The sequence below is a fragment of the Lonchura striata genome, chromosome 19, assembly GCF_046129695.1.
Source record: "Lonchura striata isolate bLonStr1 chromosome 19, bLonStr1.mat, whole genome shotgun sequence".
NCBI lineage: Eukaryota > Metazoa > Chordata > Aves > Passeriformes > Estrildidae > Lonchura > Lonchura striata.
In genome coordinates, this window is record NC_134621.1 from 11,895,735 (window position 1) to 11,915,104 (window position 19,370).

The 19,370-nt window shown below is 62.0% G+C and overlaps 3 protein-coding genes across 3 annotated transcripts; 1 reads left to right on the forward strand and 2 right to left on the reverse strand.

The window, feature by feature from the left end:
* Positions 1-1,037: 1,037 nt before the first annotated feature.
* On the forward strand, positions 1,038-10,381 carry GCGR (glucagon receptor). The gene is made up of 14 exons (XM_021534110.3): positions 1,038-1,156; positions 6,760-6,918; positions 7,228-7,324; positions 7,518-7,625; positions 7,824-7,945; positions 8,031-8,137; positions 8,228-8,381; positions 8,513-8,672; positions 8,749-8,809; positions 9,035-9,104; positions 9,260-9,348; positions 9,428-9,566; positions 9,659-9,700; positions 9,767-10,381. Exons 2-14 carry the CDS (start codon positions 6,850-6,852, stop codon positions 10,058-10,060), a joined length of 1,512 nt encoding a protein of 503 aa, XP_021389785.2. The 5' UTR covers positions 1,038-1,156; positions 6,760-6,849; the 3' UTR covers positions 10,061-10,381.
* A 4,179-nt stretch (positions 10,382-14,560) lies between these two features.
* On the reverse strand, positions 14,561-16,454 carry MCRIP1 (MAPK regulated corepressor interacting protein 1). The gene is made up of 4 exons (XM_021534166.2): positions 16,358-16,454; positions 16,166-16,284; positions 15,978-16,076; positions 14,561-15,870 (listed from the first exon to the last, which is right to left on the reverse strand). Exons 1-4 carry the CDS (start codon positions 16,363-16,365, stop codon positions 15,806-15,808), a joined length of 291 nt encoding a protein of 96 aa, XP_021389841.1. The 5' UTR covers positions 16,366-16,454; the 3' UTR covers positions 14,561-15,805.
* Positions 16,455-16,692: 238 nt separating this feature from the next.
* Positions 16,693-18,728, reverse strand: PPP1R27 (protein phosphatase 1 regulatory subunit 27). The gene is made up of 3 exons (XM_021534165.3): positions 18,225-18,728; positions 17,115-17,265; positions 16,693-16,991 (listed from the first exon to the last, which is right to left on the reverse strand). Exons 1-3 carry the CDS (start codon positions 18,406-18,408, stop codon positions 16,868-16,870), a joined length of 459 nt encoding a protein of 152 aa, XP_021389840.2. The 5' UTR covers positions 18,409-18,728; the 3' UTR covers positions 16,693-16,867.
* Positions 18,729-19,370: the final 642 nt, after the last annotated feature.

The following is a 19,370-nucleotide window of genomic DNA, read 5'->3' on the forward strand; positions in this document are numbered from 1 at the left end:
AGCCGCGAGCACAGTGCACACAGCTGCAATGCGAGGGCACTACTTATCTCTTGAGCATCAGAGAACATGGGGCTGGCAGCAGCCTGTGGTTCTGTGTGCGCTGCCTGTCCCCCGGTCCCACCCTGCCCTCTACCAGGGCCTCCGCAGCTGCCTGCAGGCACTCACCGGGGGCACGTCTCTGTCCCCACGGCGTAGAGCTGCCCCCTAAGCTCCCCTCCTGGCATGGAAGGGTGCCGGGGCCATCTCCAGGGGGGCGGCTGCGGCTCCAATCCTCGTGGCAATGCCAAGACACCGCAGGTCCCGGCGTGTGCCTTCGCTCCTCCGCCCACAGCCACGGGGACTTGCAGCCAGCGGCGGGCGCGTAGAGCGAGAGCCCGAGGGAGGCAGCGCTGGGGGATCCGGGGCTGGGCTGGGTGCGCTACCGGGCTACGCGCTGGCTGTACCCGTGCTGCCACGGCCCAAGGTAAATGTTCATGCCGGGACAAGGCACCCCCCAGGCCGGGGACTCCCTCTGCAGCCCCAGCCCGCCGGTCCCGGTGCGTCGCTGTTTCTGGGCTGTGTTTACCTGCAGCGGGACAGCGGCGGCAAGCGCTGACCCGTCACCGCCGGCGGCGGCCGGAGCGCGGGTGTTGAGGCCGGCGGCGGCGCGGCCGAGATCCGCCCGGGTCCCCGAGGGTCCGAGCAGCCCCTGCTCCCGCGGTGGGGCCGCCAGCTCGGGGCACGGCAGGAGCGGGCGGCGCACCGGGACCGGGGAAGCTTCCCGGGAAACTGACCCCCGGGGCTGGCGCGGTCTAGCTGCCCCCGCCGCTGCGCCCGTCCCCGTCGCCGAGCCGGTGCCCGGGAGTGGGGCAGGGCAGAAACAAGCGGCGGCGCTCCCGCAGCTCCCGGGAGCGACCGCCGGTGATGCGGCGGGCAGCGCCAAGCACTCGGGCGGGGCTGGGGCACCGGGCTGTGCCCCCCTCGTGCCGGCGGGAGGAGCGGGGCGCCGGGACGCGGCTCCGTGCCCGCGGTCCCTCCCCCCGAGCCGGTCCCTCCCCCTGAGTCGCCGCAGGCGCTGCCGTCGCGGCTCCGCTGAAGTTTTCGCCGAGCGCGCCGGACCCGGTCCCCGCCGGTCCCGAGATGCGCTCAGGAGCCGCCGCGAGCCCAGCCCCGACAGGTACGGGGAAGGGAGGGAAGAGGGCAGGGAGCGTCCATAGCCGCGGTCTCGGAGCTCGGGATGTCGCATGTCCCGTCGCGGGGATGTGGATTCGAGTGACGACTGCGCAACCCCGGGGCCACGAATTGGGCCCCGGGCCCCCAGAGCAGCAGCTCCCAGAGCCGCCCCGATGCTGGGTGCCCGCCCCGGGGAAAATGAGCCCCCGGGTGTTCTGGGCCTGGGGTTCCCGCAGGGCTGTGCCCGCTTCCCGTCCGCCCGCTGCCGCTGGCATCCCTGGGCAGGGGCGCTACTGTCAGACTAACAGCACCCCTGGGCTCTGCCTCGGCTGCGGTGAGCCCCCGGCCCGCGATTCCAGCCGAACTCCGTCGCTTTGGGAGTAATTCCCGGGGCAGCCCTTGGTCGGGGTGGGACGCGCGTGGTCTCCATGCTGTGGTCACAGCAGTGCCCATAGGTTTCCTGCCGAGGGGCCGGAGCAGGGGACACTTTGCCAGTTCCCAGCTCTCCCCAAGCTCTCCGGGTATTACGGGGGCCTGGTGCGAGTGCCCTTTGTGACTCTGTCCCGAGCTCTGCTGTGTCAACACGGTGTTGGTAAATGGCTTTGTTTAACCAGGACATGTCGGGTATGTGACCTTGCCGTCCTCCTGGGTGCAAGCGCATCTCCAGAGCTGCTGCAGGTCCCCTCTGCTCGGCACTGCATTTCCCTCGGGGTGGTGAGGGAAGCAGGGACCGCGAGGGTCAGCCTGCTCCCCTTGCACAGAATGGCCTGAGGACGGAGCATCAGCTTTGCTGAGTCCTTGCCGTGCATCCCACGGCTCAGCGCCCTGTCCCATGCAGTGCCTTCTGCGGGTGTACCAAATTCAGTGATTTTGGCTGTGCATCAGCAGCAGAATTTAGGGCTTGCAGGACCCCTTGTCAGTGTGCTAGTGCTGCCCCAGCTTCCAGCTCTTGTGGCTTCCCACCAATCCTGCTCCTTTCTGCACACTGTGGTGCATTTCTTTTTTTTTTTTTTTTTTTTTTTTTTTTTTTTTTTTTTTTAATGTTCTGTTGCCTAGAGAGGGGAAAAGAGAAAAGGCTGAACAGAGAATAGGCAAAATGTGGATTAAAAATAGTTAATGAAAAAATGTGACCACAAACCCTGATCAGCAGCACAGGGCTAAAACCAGCCACTGAGCACAGCATCTCCATGTGCCTTGCTGTGCCAGGCAAGGACAGGGGCAGGGGAAACAAGACATGGGGGAGATGGGATGACTGCTCAGCTCCATCCCCCTGTGCTCCACCACTGCATCCTGCTTTGTCCTGCATGCCCATGTCCTTGTTTATCTACCCCAGCATTGGGGTCAAGTGCACGTGCCTGTGGTGCCAGTGGGCATGTGTGGCACCCGCAGCCCCCCCGCCTTGCTGGGGCTGCTGCCTGGCTGTACCCGGGGCTGCAGATCTGCCGGTTGGGTAGGCGGATGTGAAGCTCCCAGTGCAGGAGAGTGTGCGCACTAGCCTGTCTGCACTGACCTTTTCCTGGGCTCTTCCGAGCCCTGTGCCTCCCCTGTGACATGCTAACCACATGTGTCACACCATGCCTCTTGTGCCTTCCTTTGTGTTTCACAGGTTTCATGCAACGTGATGAGCAAAACCACCCTTTTCCTTGAGCCAGGGATGAGGTGCTGTGTGGCTCAACATCCCCGTGCCAGAGCCAGCTGGGCAGCAAGGCAATGTGGCTGCTGCCAGGCTGTATCTTGTCCCTTTTTGGTACAGGGCAGTTGTGCAGGTGCCCCCTGGTCATGCCTTGTGGTGACGGAGCAGTAGTGGAGGTGACAAAAACACTGTCAGGGCTGGTTTGGCTTTTCTTGGTCCAAGGTGACACAGAATCCTACATCACCAATGCCTGGTGACATTGGCTCTCTCCATGTGCCACTGCTAGGGCTTCCACAATCATGTAGCTCTGCGCAAACAAGTCACAGCTTTGCAGCACAAGGACTGTTCCGGGCTGCTCAGCTGCTCCTTTGCTGCCAAATTTCCTCGTACTCAGTTCTCAAGGAAAGAACAGAAAAGGGGAGTAGAAAACATCCCCAAGCTTCCGGCACAGACACAGGGCAGGGACGGTGCAGGACAGACCTCCTAGGCCTCCCTGCTGTGGCCATCTCCCCTAGTCTTGCCCCGCCTGCTGTGGTCCTGGGTGGAAAGTGGAGCAGCATCTGCAGGGCCAGGCTGGCACTGGCATTGCATCAGCTCTGGCCCAGCACCGTCCCCTCCCCTGCCAAGTGCCAAAGCCCCTGCCGTGCTGGCATGTAGCTCCAAGCTCCAAGCCAAGCCAGCCGTGGAAAGCACCGCATTAGCGCACGGGGGGCTAATCCCTGTGTCCAGAGGCTGCACAGCCCCCACAGCTGCCTCCAAGCCAATGGGGCTGTGCTGGGTGTGAGGCTGTGCTCACAGGTGGCCAAGCCCCCACCCCACCAGGGAGGCAAGAGTCCTGTGGGACCAGGCTCTGGGGGCTGCACCAGCCTCACTGCACTTGTGCGGGGCTGTGGCTGTGCCAAGGTACTCCCAGGTCACGTTGCAGATGCCCATGAGTGCCCTATGGAGACTTTACCAAGCCACTGATCCACATGATATTGGTTGCAGTGATCCCAGATGTGGAGCTCATTCTCTCACACGTGCAATGGCAGCAAAGCCAGAGGGGCTGGGGTGGCAAAATCCTCAGGGGAAGCTGACCATGGTGGGATGAGGAGTCTCTTCCTAGGCAGGGCTGGGCACTCAGCCACCAGTGGGGGTCCATGCTGGTACAGAGCTGCTGCAGGGTAGCATGGAGGCTGCACATCCATCAGTGGGGAGAAAACTCCAACTTCCAACACCCAAATCCCAAAATCCCAAGTCTTTTCCCATCCATGCCCTCTGTCTTGGTGCAATGCCATAGCAGCAGAACCCAGGTCCTCAATTTGCCCTGCACCCTGCCTGGGCTAGCCCCTGCCTTTTGACCACCCTGGGGCCAGTGGTAGCTGCCATGAGCTGCAGGTCAGCTGGGGGCCATAGGGTCACCAGTCACGGGGAACAGGGGTCCTTGCTTTGCCCCTGTGGCTGAAGGGGTTGCCACTGCTGGCTTGGGAATGGCAAATGCAGATGCTGGCAACAGCCACACTCTGAGGGCAGATGATAGTGCCTGTGTCTGACCACTTTGGCCTCCAGCACTGGGGCTACCAGCAGTGGTGTTGCACATAGCCATCCCAGTGTTGTCTCCTTGTTCCTACTCCCCTGGCACAAGGTCTCTTCCTCATAGCTATGGCTCCAAGTGGAGTCGTGGAGTCGTACTGGGTGTTTTCAGCCTGGGTTCCATGAAGGTCAGCAGCCACAGAACTGTGACACAGGAACATACCCCGCTGTCCAACATCAGCATGGGGCAAAAGTCCCCTGTGCAGTGCTGCCTGTGGCACCCAGGACACAGCTGAGAGGGGCCGCAGCACGTCCAGCTGGCAGAGCCACTACCCAGGGCACTGCAGGTGCTGCTGCTGGGCAGCGCCAGCTCCAGGGAGGTGCTTGTGCTGCCAGTGGTCCCAGCCACCCCAGACCTTGCTGTTCCACCACACAGAGTGGCTGCTCCCTCTCTGCCATTGCCCACTGGCACCAGACCAGGGAGAGCTGGTTCCCGGCTACTTCTGCACACCCACATCTCTGCTGGAAACAGCCCCGTCTGCGGGGACCCCTTGTCCTGTGGGTAGTGGGGATCTGGCGTGGTGCCATGGCTGTGCAGCGCCACAGGCAGCTGGGGCAAAGGGCCTGGGCAGGGTGAGGGGGAAGACCCACGCCAGGGCTAGGAGCATGACTGGCCCCCGTGCCAGGACCCCTCACCCAGTGCAGTCTGCCCGGATTGGCCATGGTGGGGCCAGGGCCAGGGAGTGGCTGCCAGATGGGGGGAGTCCAGGGCAGAGGCCTCCCTGCTGCTAAATCCCACTGCAGCAACTAAAAATAGCGACACCTCTGCCCCAAAGTTGCTCCCCGGCTGCGCAGAGGGGTTGACAGCAAGTCACTGTGACCCATGGACCTGGAGGAGCATTCCTAATCAGGGCAGGGACTGATGCTTGGCCAGGGACTGGCACTGGCATCTTCCCGTGGGATTGGGACATATGTGGCAGCAGCATGGGACAGGTAGGGATGATGTGCTGGAAGGGGGCACAGGGATGGTGGGATCAGGCTAGCAGGGGAGCAAGGACAGGGATGCTGGCATGGGGGTGTGGGAGGAAAGAGATAGGGATCCTGAGGTGGGATGGGAGAGGGACTAGGACAGGGATATGGTTGGGCAACAGTGTTGCTGGGGTGAGGCTGGGGTGATGACAAAAACAGGAATTCTGGAATGCTGAGGTGGCTAGTGGGCACCCAAGAAAGGTCCCTATTCACAGAGCCCACCCAGTGAGAACTGTCCCAGGAGACAGTTCCCTCTGTCCTGGGACTGGCTAAATAAGGCCATCGCAGGTCCTGCTCCCCGAGCTGCATCTGGAGCCCCACACGCTGATTAATGAGCTGCTCCGGCAGCCACTTGCGACATGGCAAGTGGGTCTGCACGGATGGAGGAAACACGACTTTCCCAGGGATAAAAATAGGCACAGGCAGAGCAGCAAGCCCTGGGAGCAGAACTGGTCGGGGAGAATGACGCTCTGGCTGGTGCCCAGGGGGAGCCCAGGGGCTGGGGGTGATGCTGCAGTGCCTGTGGTGGCACTGGCACTGCTGTCCATCCCATCCCCCCCGGCTGGGCTGCCCTCACCCCAAACAGCCAGGCTGTGCCATGGGGCTGCTGCCATAATGGGCCCTTGTGGGAAGAGCCGAAATCCTGCTCAGGAGCCCCATAACCGGCTTAGGGGGATGGAGGGAATTATGGCACCTCGTGAGCCATGGTCTGTGGAGCACCCGGACACCATGTCAGGCAAGGCCCCACGTCACTGCTGGAGCTGGGGGTGGTGGACCCACAGGGGCACAGACCAGCTGAGCTTGTCCTAGAGCCACAGCAGCCCCACGAGCCAGGATCCTTGTAGGTTAATGGCCAGTGTCCCCATCCCTGCTGGCCCCCTGCTCTCCATGGCTCCCTGGCCACTGCCATCCACAGTGGGTGCTGCTGCCAGACCATGGCTGGGTGATAGTGGCCATGGAGACAGGGAGAGCCCAGGAGCCAGCCTCTCTGCCTGAGAGGATGCTCAGGTGTGAGGAGGGGTCCCTTCTACCATGAGGGTCTTCATTCTCAGGACTTAGCAACAATGCACAGCTGGGTCCCAGCAGCAGTGTGAGGTGGCACCAGCCTGGGTTTTCTGTGGGGGTCTGGAGGCAGCACTGCCACTGCACTCCAGCCACACAGGGGCTGAAACTGCCTTGGCAGGCAGAGAACCTGCATGGTCACTGTCCCAGTGCCTTCCTCGGGAGGATAATACAGACACTTGGTGCAAAAATGAGTGAACAAATAGCTGCATGTGAACACCAAACAGGGTTGGGTGAGGATGGGGACAGGAGTGAGGCACCATGACTGTGGCTGGCTCTGTGCCAGAGTGGCCGCCTCCAGCCCCACCTGCCCTAGCCCCATGTCCCCCAGCTGTGTCCCAGGAGTCCCCGTGACCAGGCGTCTTGCACAGGGCTGCCCACATGCCAGGGGCGTCACCACCAGGGTGGAGAAGCTGCTGAGGGCCAGTAGGAAGCCGTGTGCCCTGCGCTGTGTCCCATGCATGTGGTCCAGAGGAGGGATGTCCCAGCCACGTCTCCTCACCTTCCTGGTGCTGCTGCTCTGCTGCCAGGTAAGGATGAGCTGCCACACATGAGGGTGCTCTGCCCCATGCTCAGCCCACTACCCATGCAGGACTACCACCGATCCACCCCATCCCACTGCATCCCCTCACTGTGGCCTGTTGTACAGCATCCGATGTCCCTTTGGGTCTCCTCTGCCAACCACAAGGCATGGCATGGATGGCACAGAATGGCATGGCATGGCATGTTTGCCTGCACTCGCCTGTGGCTATTCCCAAGCTGGGGTCACTGCCTGGCACAGCACAGTGGCCCCTGCAAGCAGGACACATGTGACAGGTGATGATCCCTGGCGCCTGCAGGGTCCCTGTGCCCAGATCACGGATAATGTTGTTGAGAGGTGGAAGGAGTACAGCGAGGAGTGCCAGCGCAACATGAGCCGCCTGCCTGCACCCACAGGTCAGTGCCCATGGGGGTCCCCTGGGGTTTGGTGGCATGGGGTGGGGACAGGGTCCTGTTGAGATGGGGATGGGGCAGAGGAGCCAACACAGGGTCCCAGAAGGATGGGGAACAGAGCAGAGGGGGTAGTGGAGGTCCTGGCACCCAGATAGACAGTGAGGCCAAAACGCCTCTAGCTCCTGTCCTTCTGCAGAGCTGGTCTGTAACCGCACCTTCGACAAGTTCTCATGCTGGCCCGATACGATGCCCAACAGCACAGCCAGTGTGCCCTGCCCTTGGTTCCTGCCCTGGTACCAGAAAGGTAAGAGCGGGGAGGTGCATGTGCATGTGCAGCTGTGCAGTGTGTGCACCTGTGCAGCATGTTCAAACATGTGTGCAGCTGTGCTGGGGACACCTGTGTGCTGTGTGCGTGTGCTGCTGCAGGTGGCCACACCTGGACCAGTGCATGCTGCCCACAAGGGCACTGGGGCTGGCACCTCACCATCCCCTCCCCTCACAGTGAAGCACAAACACGTCTTCAAGACCTGTGGGCCAGATGGACAGTGGGTGACAGGGCCACGGGGCCAGTCCCTGCGTGATGCCACACAGTGTGAGCAGGATGACGAGGACCTAAAGGCGCAGGTGGGCAGACCTGGGCAGCAGGGCTGTGGGGGTCCCTGCCTGCCCTCGGTCTGCCCCTGCCTTCATTTGCTCCTTCCTCTTCCAGGAAAAATTTGCCAAGACCTATGGCAGCTTCAAGGTGATGTACACTGTGGGCTACTCTGTGTCCCTGTGTGCACTGTTGCTTGCCCTGGCCCTGCTGCTGGGCTTCAGGTGGGAGTTTGGGCATGGCTGTCCACAGGGTGGGCAGGTGGAGGCCAGGGGTCAATGCACAGGCATTGACAATGACATCCAAATCCACAGCAAGCTGCACTGCATGAGGAACTACATCCACATGAACCTCTTTGCCTCCTTCATCCTGAAGGGCGTCTCTGTGCTGGTCATCGACGCCCTGCTCAAGACCCACTACAGTGACAAGATCGACGGCTACAACGTGCAAGTCTGGCTGAGTGACGAGGTCAGTGTGGCACTGGCAGGGACAGGCAGTGCTGGTGGGGCTGGGGGCTGGCTGCTCTCAGGGCACTTCTGGGGCTGGGGGCACAGGCACACACACATAAGCAGTGCTGCAGCCCTGACCCCTGCCCACAGGCAGCCGCAGGCTGTCGGGCAGCCACAGTCTTCATGCAGTACGGCATCGTGGCCAACTACTGCTGGCTACTGGTGGAAGGCATCTACCTGCATAACCTGCTGGTGGTGGCCGTCTTTTCTGAGAGGAGCTACTTCACCCTCTACCTGTGCATCGGCTGGGGTGAGTGTGGGTGGGTTGGGTCCCCTGACCCTGTGCCCTGCTGTGCCTCACCTGTCCTCTGCTCACTTCCCCTCAGGGGCACCCATGTTGTTCCTCATTCCCTGGGTCATTGTGAAGTTCCTCTATGAAAACATACAGTGAGTACCAGCTCCAGCTGCTGGCTGGAGGGGGGCACAGGGGGCACAGGGCACAGGTAGGTGCATGTGGGACTGTAGGGACATTGTGATGGCCCTAGAGTCACTCCACACCATTGCCCATGGCAAGGAGCAGGACTCTGGGCTTTAGTGCTTGCTTGATTCAGGCTGCCAATATCATGCCAGTTCGAGAAGCTTCCTGGCAGTCCCCATCCCTCCATTCTGCAGGTGCTGGTCCACAAACAACAACATGGGCTTCTGGTGGATCCTCCGCTTCCCCGTGTTCCTGGCCATCCTGGTGAGCCCACTGCAGGCCCCTTGCTCGACATCTCTCTCACAGGCCCCAAGACAGCTGTAGGAGTGGCTGCTGAGGGCAGGGGAGCAGAGGTGTCCTGTCTGCCCCTGCCTCTGGCTCTGCATGTGCCCCTGATGGCTCACTCCATTCCATTGCAGATCAACTTCTTCATTTTCATCCGCATCATTCAGATCCTTGTTTCCAAGCTTCGTGCACACCAGATGCGCTACACTGACTACAAGTTCAGGTGGGTGCTGGGCATGGCTCACCCTATGTTCCCAGGGTGCACACACCTGCGTGTCCAGCCAGTAACCCCCATCCCACAGGCTGGCCAAGTCCACCCTGACGCTCATCCCGCTGCTGGGCATCCATGAGGTGGTCTTCGCCTTCATCACAGATGAGCACGCCCAGGGCACACTGCGCTATGTCAAGCTCTTCTTCGACCTCTTCCTGAGCTCCTTCCAGGTGAGCCCAGCCCTCCATGGGGAGACTCAGTCTTAGGAGGGACTAGACTGAGGTCTGGTTATGCACTTCATGCCTCTCCTCCCTCTTCCCAGGGTTTGCTGGTGGCCATTCTCTACTGCTTCGTCAACAAGGAGGTGAGCAGGACAGCAGGGGAATGGGCAGCAGGGGCACGGGGTCACACTGACAGCTGCTGCCCGCAGGTGCAGGCAGAGCTGCTGAAGCGATGGCACCGCTGGAAGCTGGGGAAGGACCTGGCTGAGGAATACAAGCACACCTACAGCCATGCACCCAGTGCCCGCAATGGCGCCGGCAGCACCTGTGAGAAGCACCAGCTGGTGAGTGGCTGCACAAATGGGCTGGGGCGCAGCCTGGCCCCCCAGCCCAGCTCCCAGCGCCTGGAGAGGAGTGGGCACAGCACTGCTGAGCACCTCGCCCTGGCGGGCCATCACCACTGCTATGAGTTTCCTGAGACCACGGCCGAGAGCCACTTCTGAGCCCGCAGCCAGGTGGGAGGGCTGTGCTGAGCCTCTGGGATGCCACCATTGCCTGCCCCATCCTCCCCAGGTGCTGGTGGGCCCTGGAACCTGTTGCCCTGGTGAGGGTGCTGCCTGGGCACATGGACAATGGACACAGTGAGGCAGGCAAATGGGACCTGGACCTCTGGAAGGGGAAACTGTGGGGCCAAGGGGACCTGTAGGGGTGGGAGTTTGTCCTGTGGTGCTTCGCTTGTGCACCTTCGAGTCCCTGTGCACAGTGCTGTAATTTATCTGTCATATCTGTAAATAGATGTGGGCCCGTGCTGGGCTGCAGGGCCAGCTCTGTGTGTGCCTTGCTGTGGGCTGTGGGGACTGGGGACACTGGACATGTGTGGACTATGCTCCCAAGCACCCCACGGATGCTCCCAAGCCACAGCCATGGATGGGGAGCCGAGTCACCTGGCAGGGATGGGCTGCTCCAGAAGACAGCCCCGCTGCCTGCCCCACTGTCTGCCCCCAGCCCAGCAGCCCTGCTGCCCTGCTGCATGCTCCAGGGTGCTGCACAAGTGAGGGCGGCAGACATGCAGCAGCAGCCGCTGCAGCGCTGCCAGCCGGGGCTCCAGCTCCCGCAGCACGCGCTTTCCTTTGGCCGCTAATCAGCTCTGCCCTTTCGCTGCCAGGAGCCCTTAATTAAATCATTTGGCTCTGCCCGCGGCACCCCCGCTCTCCCGGTGGCTGGCCCAGGCCGTGGCCGGCTAACTCCGAGAGCAGCAGTGGGGTGTGGGGCTGCGATACCCTGTGCCGACAGGCCGGGCTGGCCGCGGCGGGCTCACAGCGGTGGCCTAAGAAGCTTGTGCTGCGCACATGAGCGCTAAACCCGGATGCCGCAGCTTTGGGCACCACAATCGCCTGGTGTGTGGGGATTATTCCGGTGCTGCTCCCTGGCTGGGGGGCTCACCCTGACCGAGGGGTGGCGGCGGGACGGGCAGCCGCCCTGCCGTGACCCCCACCGCCCCCACGGACCTGGCCATGGGCACTGCTCATCACCCATCACTCCGCCCCACCTGGCCCCGAGCGGGTGACGGTCCCGGTTGTCCAAGTCCCGTACGCAGCCCGGCACAGGGGACGCGCTGAGCAGGGCCCCGGCAGTCCCACGCAGTACCCCTGGGCAGGCGGCCGCCCCCTCGGTAAATCCCCGCCGGTGGCAGCACCGCCCGCCCCGCACGGCCACGGCGCCGGCACCCCCGGCAGCCGTCGGGAGCCGCGCTGTCTGCGGGGTCCCCGACCGCAGCGAGGCATCGGCGGGGCTGGCATGGCACGGCCAAAGAAGCGATGGCCCAGGCCACGCACAGCTTGGCTCCGGCAGCAGAGCCCAGCCCGGCACACAGTTATTTTCCTCTATTTACTCGGCAACTTGCTGTCTGCCCTGGCCGAGCAGGACCCGGCGCCACAGAGCCAGAGCAGCGCTAGCAGTGGGGACGGAGCAGCAGAGACAGGGAACAGAGGGTCTGGGCCGCGGGGCTCGGGACTGTGGGGCAGTGGCAGCAGCACCGTGGGGCTGTGAGGACACAGGGACTGTGGCAGAATGGGCGAGGGGAGGGGAGCACAGTGCTGGGGGGCCTGCCCAGGCCCCCAGGTGTAGGGATGGGGACAGGAATAGAGAGGAACAGGGATTACCCTGCTAAGCCATGGTGCTTGTGCGGCCCAGGCAGCCTCCGCGGAGCCAACGGCCCTACAGCTGCTGCCGTCACTGCGGCCTTCCTGACAAGGTAATTTTGCCTAATTGAGGCAAATTGCTGGAGCACCAAGCAGTTTCTGGGAAGGTAAATATGGTCAGGCTGTACCCTGTGCCTGTTGCTCCAGCGTTGCTGTAGCAACATCCCACTGTGGACCCCCAACCCCTCTGGGGCCAGGCTGGCCCCCAGACCTTGCCAAGCAAGGGTGGCCCTATATGTGCCACACAATGATGGGGACCCTTCAGGGACCTCAAGCCAGATGCAGCTCATGGGTGTGCTGTGGAAATGTCCTGTGTCCCCTGGTGCTGAGGGGCAGCTCGCAGCATTGCCCCATGTCCCAAAAAGCCCCAACAACCCCAAGGAGGGATGGTGTCTGCCAGTGCCCAGGAGCCCCATGCAAGCACATGATGTCTGCCTGCACCAGGGCACGTCCCACAGTCCCACAGTACCCGTGCCAGCCAGGTGTGTCCCAGAGCTGGGACCTGTCTTGCTGCAGGACTGAATCTGCAGCCCTGTGCCCTGGTCACCTCCAACTCCCACCGAGCCACATGCTCTGGCCAGCAGCTTCCCAATAACCACGGTAACTACAGCCCCCCCAGGTCGGCTGGGTCAGGAGGCAACACCACTCCTGGGACCTCCCTGGAAGTGGGACTGGCCCCGGCCCAAGGACACACCTCCAGTGGGACTGCAGCACCATCCTTTCCCATCACTGCAGAGCTGCTGGAACGACACCCCTGCATGCCTCGGCCTGGCACTGCCAGCAGTGCTGTCACCCCTGCCCATCCTGCCAGCACGCAGGGGCATCCCCACCCCGAGGAACACCTCAGGCAGCACAGCCTGCACACATGTGTGCACACCTGCACCACACACACACAGGTACACCACACCCACCCCCACACCACACACACGTACACACACACGTACATACATGTGTGCACACACATACATGTACAAACATGCATGCACACACATGTACACATACACGTGTGCACACACCTACTTGCATGTACACACATGTACACATGTGTGCACATACATGTACTCATACACAGGTGCACACATACATAAATGTACACACACGTACACACATGTGCACACACTCACGTGTGCACACACACAGGCAGGCACTGCTCTCGGCTGCCCGATGGGAGCTACTTGTTCTTGGTATCCAGAGGGATGAAGGCGCTGACAGCAGCCTGGCCAGACCTGCAGGATGGTTTGGGTGGGAAGGGACCTTTAAATGTCCCCTGGCCCAGCCCCAACAGCAAGCAGGGACACTTGCACCAGACCAGGTTGCTCAGACCCTATTCAGCCTGGCACAGAGTCTTTCCAGGGATGGAAACTGCCTTTCCTGGCAGCCCATGCGAGTACCTCACTGCCCTAAGCAGAAAGATTCTGCGGACACCACAGCACAGCCATGGCACCAGTTCCTCCCTGGCTGTGGAGTTCATTCCAAGGCATGGAGTGGGGCTGAGGCAGTTCCTCACCCCCAAACAGGTGGCCTGGGTTGTGTCCCCAGCCAGTGTCAGGACGGTGGGCAATGCCCCCACCTCAGCACAGCCAGGCACTTCTAGGTGCGGCGCCTCGCAGGAAAATTCCCACTTTATCAAGGGAATTGAGCACCACAAATTGGTCTCCTAAGTCGATTCTGCCTGCTGCCAGGCCTCTTCCCCACCACCTAATTTGATGACAAACACGTTCCTCTCCTCCTCTCACCCTTTAATCTAATGAAGAGCACTGTGTCCAAGGCACAGGGAAATAAACCCTGATGAGGTCGATTTTTATAGGTAAACAGCCTGATTTCTCTGGCCTGTGGCCTCACTCCTCACACCCCTACCACCCACCACCTCCCCCTACCACCTCACCATCCTTGCCCTGCAATTTGGCATCAGTCTTTATAAAAATCACCCGCTTATAGAATGTTTCTTGTACATTTCATTAGAGCTTGAGCAGCTGCTTTGCCTCTGGCTTTACTGTGCCCGAGCAGAGAGGAAAACAAGGCTGAGGCTGGTGGGGCTGCAGTGGGGCCCCCCATGCCCAAGGACATGTGGGGGTCCTGCACACCTGGGATGGCCTCAGATGGGTGCCCAGACAGGGGAGCAGTGCTGGGCTCCATGGCAGCTGAACAGCAGCCTGTCTGGACACAGGACATGGCTCTGGACATGCTAAGGGCTTCGAGCCAGGGCAGCCGCAGCCTGTCAGGCTCCAGGAACACAGTACAGGACCCATCCCGCCAAAGAAGTCAAAGGAGAGGGGCTGTGACAGTAACAATCATCACTCCCTGTCCCCCACTGCCCACAGCTTCCTGTCCCCTACTGCCTGCAGCTACAGGGATGCAGGGCCTGGGGTGGCTCGGGAGGCAATAGGGACTGAGTTCCCATCTTGCTGTGCCAGAACCAACAGCACCAACAGCAATGTTTTGGCAATGGGAGGTAAACAGGGTCATGGTAAGTGTCATGATGCACTCAAGCAGAAATTCAAGCAATGCTAAGTATAGCCTAAATGCCATTAAAGCAGGAGAGGGAAGAGGATACAAGGGTATTAATAGTCTCAACATTTAAATCCTGGGTGCAGTGACAGCTCCTGGGATGCTGGCTGCCCGGAGCGCTGCCCAACCAAGGGCACTGAGCCACTGACACGCGGCACCTGCCCGCAGGGAAATCAACAGCCCCAGCAAGTGCAAGGCCAGGGCCCTTTTGCGAAAAACAAACACAGCCCCTGCTCTCTGCCCCTTGTCCACACCTCAGAACTGGGCCAGGCTGCAGCACCACACCAAGGCAGCCCCAAAAGGACACCAGCGTTTATTTACAACACTCCTCAAGTGACATACCACAGTAAGGAAAGGGTACAGTACAACTCAAGGACTCAGCAAAGGAAAGGAATTGGCAGCCCCAAGTCCCCGTAGCCTTCCCCACAGCCACTGGTACTGGGCAGGCCTGGCAGCCCCATCCCCGCCAGCTCGGAGCACAGGCAGGCAGGGGGCTGCCACACTTCCCCATGGAGCAGCCCAGCAGTTCGGGTGGGCTAAGTTGACACAGTCACTCTCTCTGGCCCAGGCAAGGATGCAGGAGCTATCCACGCAGTGCCAGGAGCAAGTGGCTTAAGGAAGCGCCCCTGGCGTGGTTCCACCACCTGCAGCCACCCAGGGCAAGCTGAGGGGCCAGGTAGGTCTCTTCCAGGGGTTGCCTATCTGGAAAATGGTGTTAGTACAAAACTGCAGCGTTGCCAGAGCAAGGAGCTCCCGAGCCTTGCTCTGTGCAGCCCCATGGCTGCTCCCATGGCCACTGTCTCCTATGGGGCTGCAGGTGGCCCAGGTCCCTCTGAGCACCCCTCAGAAGCCTGGTGCAGGTGATGACACTCCACCTCTCCATCTGTAGGGAAAGGAACACCTTTCCCTCCAGCACCACAGGGACCAGGTCTGATCTAAGCAGGTAGAAAATGTGGCCTCAGATGTAGCCCACGTGCTCTGGCAGCAAGCAGCCCAGGCAGCACTTGCTGCCACAGTGGAATTGGGAGGAGTCTGACTATGGTCTCCCAGCCCTCAGCTGCACAGTGGGGCTGGACAGGAGTTGCCCCTGTGTCTGGAGGCACAGGAATAGACTCAGCTGTGCCACCTGCCCTCGGCCAGCCCCAGCAGCGGTGGAGCTCCAATGCACAAGGGAAAGCACGACCCCATGCTGCCTGATCCAACAGCGCATCTGCCTTGGCCCTGCCCAGCCTAGCACAGAGGGCAGCGACAGGAGGGGAACAGGGGATCGGGTTGCTCAGCATGAAGTAGGGAAGAGCAGTTTGAGGTGAGAAAAAGCTATGAGTGGGGGGCTGGAATCCTTTGCAACAGGCTCTGGGCAGTCTCGGTGAGGCCCTAAGCATCCTCGACCTCAGGCAGCTTCAGAGCCAGCCCCAGAGCTGACTGGCTCTACCATGGACTTTTAGAAGGACAGACCAGAGGAGGAAATCAACACAAAATCTCGAATTAAATCTGTTTGAGGAGCTCAGGTGAGCAGCCGACCCGCAGGGAGGACCCGCTTTAGGACTTCTTAGCATCCTGTGTGCTCCTCCTCTTCAGATCACCCAGGTCGACGGGTTTAAACGCTGCAAGGGAGACAGGAGAGACTTTGGGGGCAGAGGCAGCACAGCCTTCGCCCGGCGCGCGCAACCCCCGGGCCGACACACCGGCGCGGTGCCCCCGTCCCGCGCACCTTTCAGGCTGGGGTTCGGCATCTTCTCCACGTATTCCTCAACCAGGCCGCGCTCGGAGCCCATCTGGCTGCGCAGGTCGCGCTCCACGCACTGCCAGGCTGCGGGGACAGGGACAGCGCCAGGGGCCGCTCGCCTCGGCCGCCCCGAGCCTCCCGCGTCCCCACCCAGCGGCCGCCGCCCCGCTCACCCTCGTAGATAAAGCGCACGTTCTCCTCGTGGGCCGGCGTGAAGATCTCGCTGCCGGCGCCGGGGGAGCGCGGGCCGCCGCTCCGCTTTCCGTTGTACACCACCCGGGACACGGGGGAGCTGCAAGCGGAGCGCGGGGGGAAACTGAGCCGGGCCCGGGGCCGCGCTGGGCCCGGGGCCGGGCGGGGCTCACCTGGCCATGTTGTCAGCGGCGCTCGGCGGGGCCGGAAGGGGCTCGGCGGGGCCGCGGGAGGAAGGCGAGGCGCAGGGCCGGGCCAGGCCGCGCGGCGCCCCCCGCCCGTCGCCGGGCAACGCGCGCCCCTCACCTGGGCCCTCCCGCCTGCGCCACCCGCACAGACGGAAGCGCCGCAGCGCGCAGGCGCAGCCCCGCCCCCTACCGGCGGCGGCCACACCCCCGCGCCAGCCCTGCGCGCGGCGCTGGCCACGCCTCCGCCCGCCAGGCCCCGCCCCCGGCCGGCCCGGCCCCGGCCCGGCGGCACCGGAGACGGCGGCGGAGACGGCGCCGGAGGCAGTGACCGAGATGCTTTATTGGAAAAGTACAAAGTGGTTCCCGATTCGCAGTACCGAGCGCTGCTGCCTGGCCGCCGCCCGGGCCCAGCCCAGGCGCAGCCCCGGCCCTCGGCAGGCGGAGCCGCCTGGCCGGCCCCGAGGCGCTCGGGGCCGCTTTTCGCCAATGCCCGGCTCAGCGCAGCACGGTGGCTCCGAAGAGCTGCACCAGGTCCTCGTACTGCGGGTCGATGAGGTCCGACGGTTTCTCCCCGTCGTCGGTGGTGGCCTCCAGGCTGGCCCCGAGGGACAGGAGGTACCTGCAGGACGCGGAGCTGAGCCGGCGGGCCGGGCAGCCCCGGGGGCAGCGGCGGCACCGGGCAGCCCCCGAAGGAGCCGCACGGCCGCCGCTGCAGCGCGCCGCGCGGCCCCACAGCCCTTACCTGGCTATGTCGGCGTAGCCGTCGCTGCACGCCATGTGCAGGGGCGTCCAGCCGTTCTCATCTCTCTGGTGGATGTCAGCGCCGTATTTCACCAGGAGCTTGACACAGTCCAGGTTTCCCGTCAGCACGGCTTCATGGAGGGCTGCCATGCCTGAAGGGAGAGAAGTGTTAGCCCTGGCCAGGGCAAGAGCTCTCCGTGCTGAATTCACGAGTTGTGCACAGCTCAGGAAAGGGGTGCAGGAACTGTCCTCAGGGAGAGGATTGTGGGGAAAGAAACAAAGACTGAGAAAGCCAGAGGAGCTGCTGTGGGTTCCTATTGCCATTCTGCAGCATAAATACCCTGTCTGGGATGGTGCAGCACCCATTGCCCCAGCTAGACAGGACAGAGAGAGGGAAGTGGAACTGCCCCTTAGAGTCCTGGACAGGACTGACATGCAGACATGAGAAGGGTCTCTCGCATCGTGCTCTGCCTGAGTTTCAGAAGCTCATCACTAACAAAGAATCAGTATGGACAGAAAGAAGCTCAGAGTCATTTGAGCCTCTGTCTCCATGGCCTTGTGAGAGCAGAAGCTGAAGCCAAGCACAAGAAAAGGACAAATCTGGGCTCTGCATCAGCCTGCAGAGATCACGGCATTCCATTCCATTGCTGGTGAGGCTGTACACACAGAACACAAAGCTTTCCCTGAGTCCCCAGAGGCAGACATACTAAAGGGAGCAGTGGCTGTGAGAAACAGGCAGAACCAGGAGCAAATGCAGATCCCCCAGTCAGGGGAAAAGGCAGGAGCTGCAGGGTCCTGCCCGCAGCTCACAGCCTGTGCTTGCTGCTGCCCTTTGAGGTCCCAACACATTGTAGGTGCTCAGTGGTGCCTTAAAGGGACCCAGAGGCCAAGCTTCCTCTTTCCACAGCATGTGCTGGCTGTGCTGTTGAGGGCAGATTTTGGGGCCTCGGCCTGGGGCTCTTGCGCCCTGCTGGGCACTGCTCTTGCTAGTGAGGGGCCTGGCTTGCTGCAGTCCTGCTGAAGGTGGCCCACAGCCCAGCTCGAGTGTCCCTCACAGCCCCACCAAGCTGTGCCGCTGCTCTCCCCAGCTCTGCCCACCAGCAGCACTCACCAGAAGGGTAGATGGTGTCCAGTGTCACCTTCCTGGCTCGTATGAACCTGCCCACCTGCTCCAGGTCCCCCTTCTTGATGTGGTCCTGAAAGACGACGTCGTTGGGGAAGTGCACGGTGCGCGAGGCCCTGAGCCGTGGCGTGTACCGGCGGTACCGTGGCCCCAAGGGGCAATAGTCCCTCATGCTGACCGCAGCCTCCAGGCACAGCGGCGTGGGCACTGCTCGGCACGCGGCCCAGCCCCTCACTGGGCTGCCTCCTCTTCTGCCCGTCAGGGGCCCTCCTCACTACGGATGTGTGCTGGCCCCGCAGCGCTGCGCTCCTGCTGTGCCCCCGCCCGTGTCCGTGTCCCCTTGCCACAGGGAAGTGGCAGCCACCGTGCTCTCCTGTACTCCCTGAGTCACATGCAGGAGGTGGCGCCTGGCACTTGCAGCTCACCTACAGGCCCTTGGCCCAGGACTGTTGATTCTCTGGGAGCACCACGTTATAAAGACTCCCTGGGCTATTTTGGGGACATGCAGCTCATGCTATTTGCCATGATGCTTCGTAATCGAACCGCCCAGGCCTGCAGCCTCCCACTTTTGGGCAGAAGTTGATGTCTCATCTTACCACCCACCTGTTGATGTGCCCCATCCAAGGGGTCAAATCTACTCTTGCATGGGTAGCCCTACAGGGGAGCCTGGAAGCAATTTCCCATCAACTCAAATCCTTCTGGGGGAAGGGGCATGGGCACAACCAGCAACACAGGGAACTGGCCGCTCGTGTCCCAGTTGGCTAGTGCACTGTGGGTGTGCCAGGGCCATGGGCACAAACACATCCAGAGCTGTCACCCTCCTGTTGCTGCAGGGGACAACCTAAAAGGAGCCGGAGGAGTTCCTTGCCCAGCACAGCTGTGACAGCACAGCCCAGCAAGGAAGCACAACTTGAGTGCCAGATGTCCCCTGTGCCCTTGTGAGGACAGAGGTGCTGCTGGTGATCCCAAGACAGGCACAGAACTAGAAGCCGGCACTGCTGGTCCCTGGTGTTCCTTGTCCTCCTCGAGATAGGGAAGCAGCTGCTGCTGAGGGCAGGCTACTGCAAGCAGACTTAGAGGAACAGCAGAACAGCACCACCATCAGACAGCTTCTGCCTCTGATACTCTCCAGCT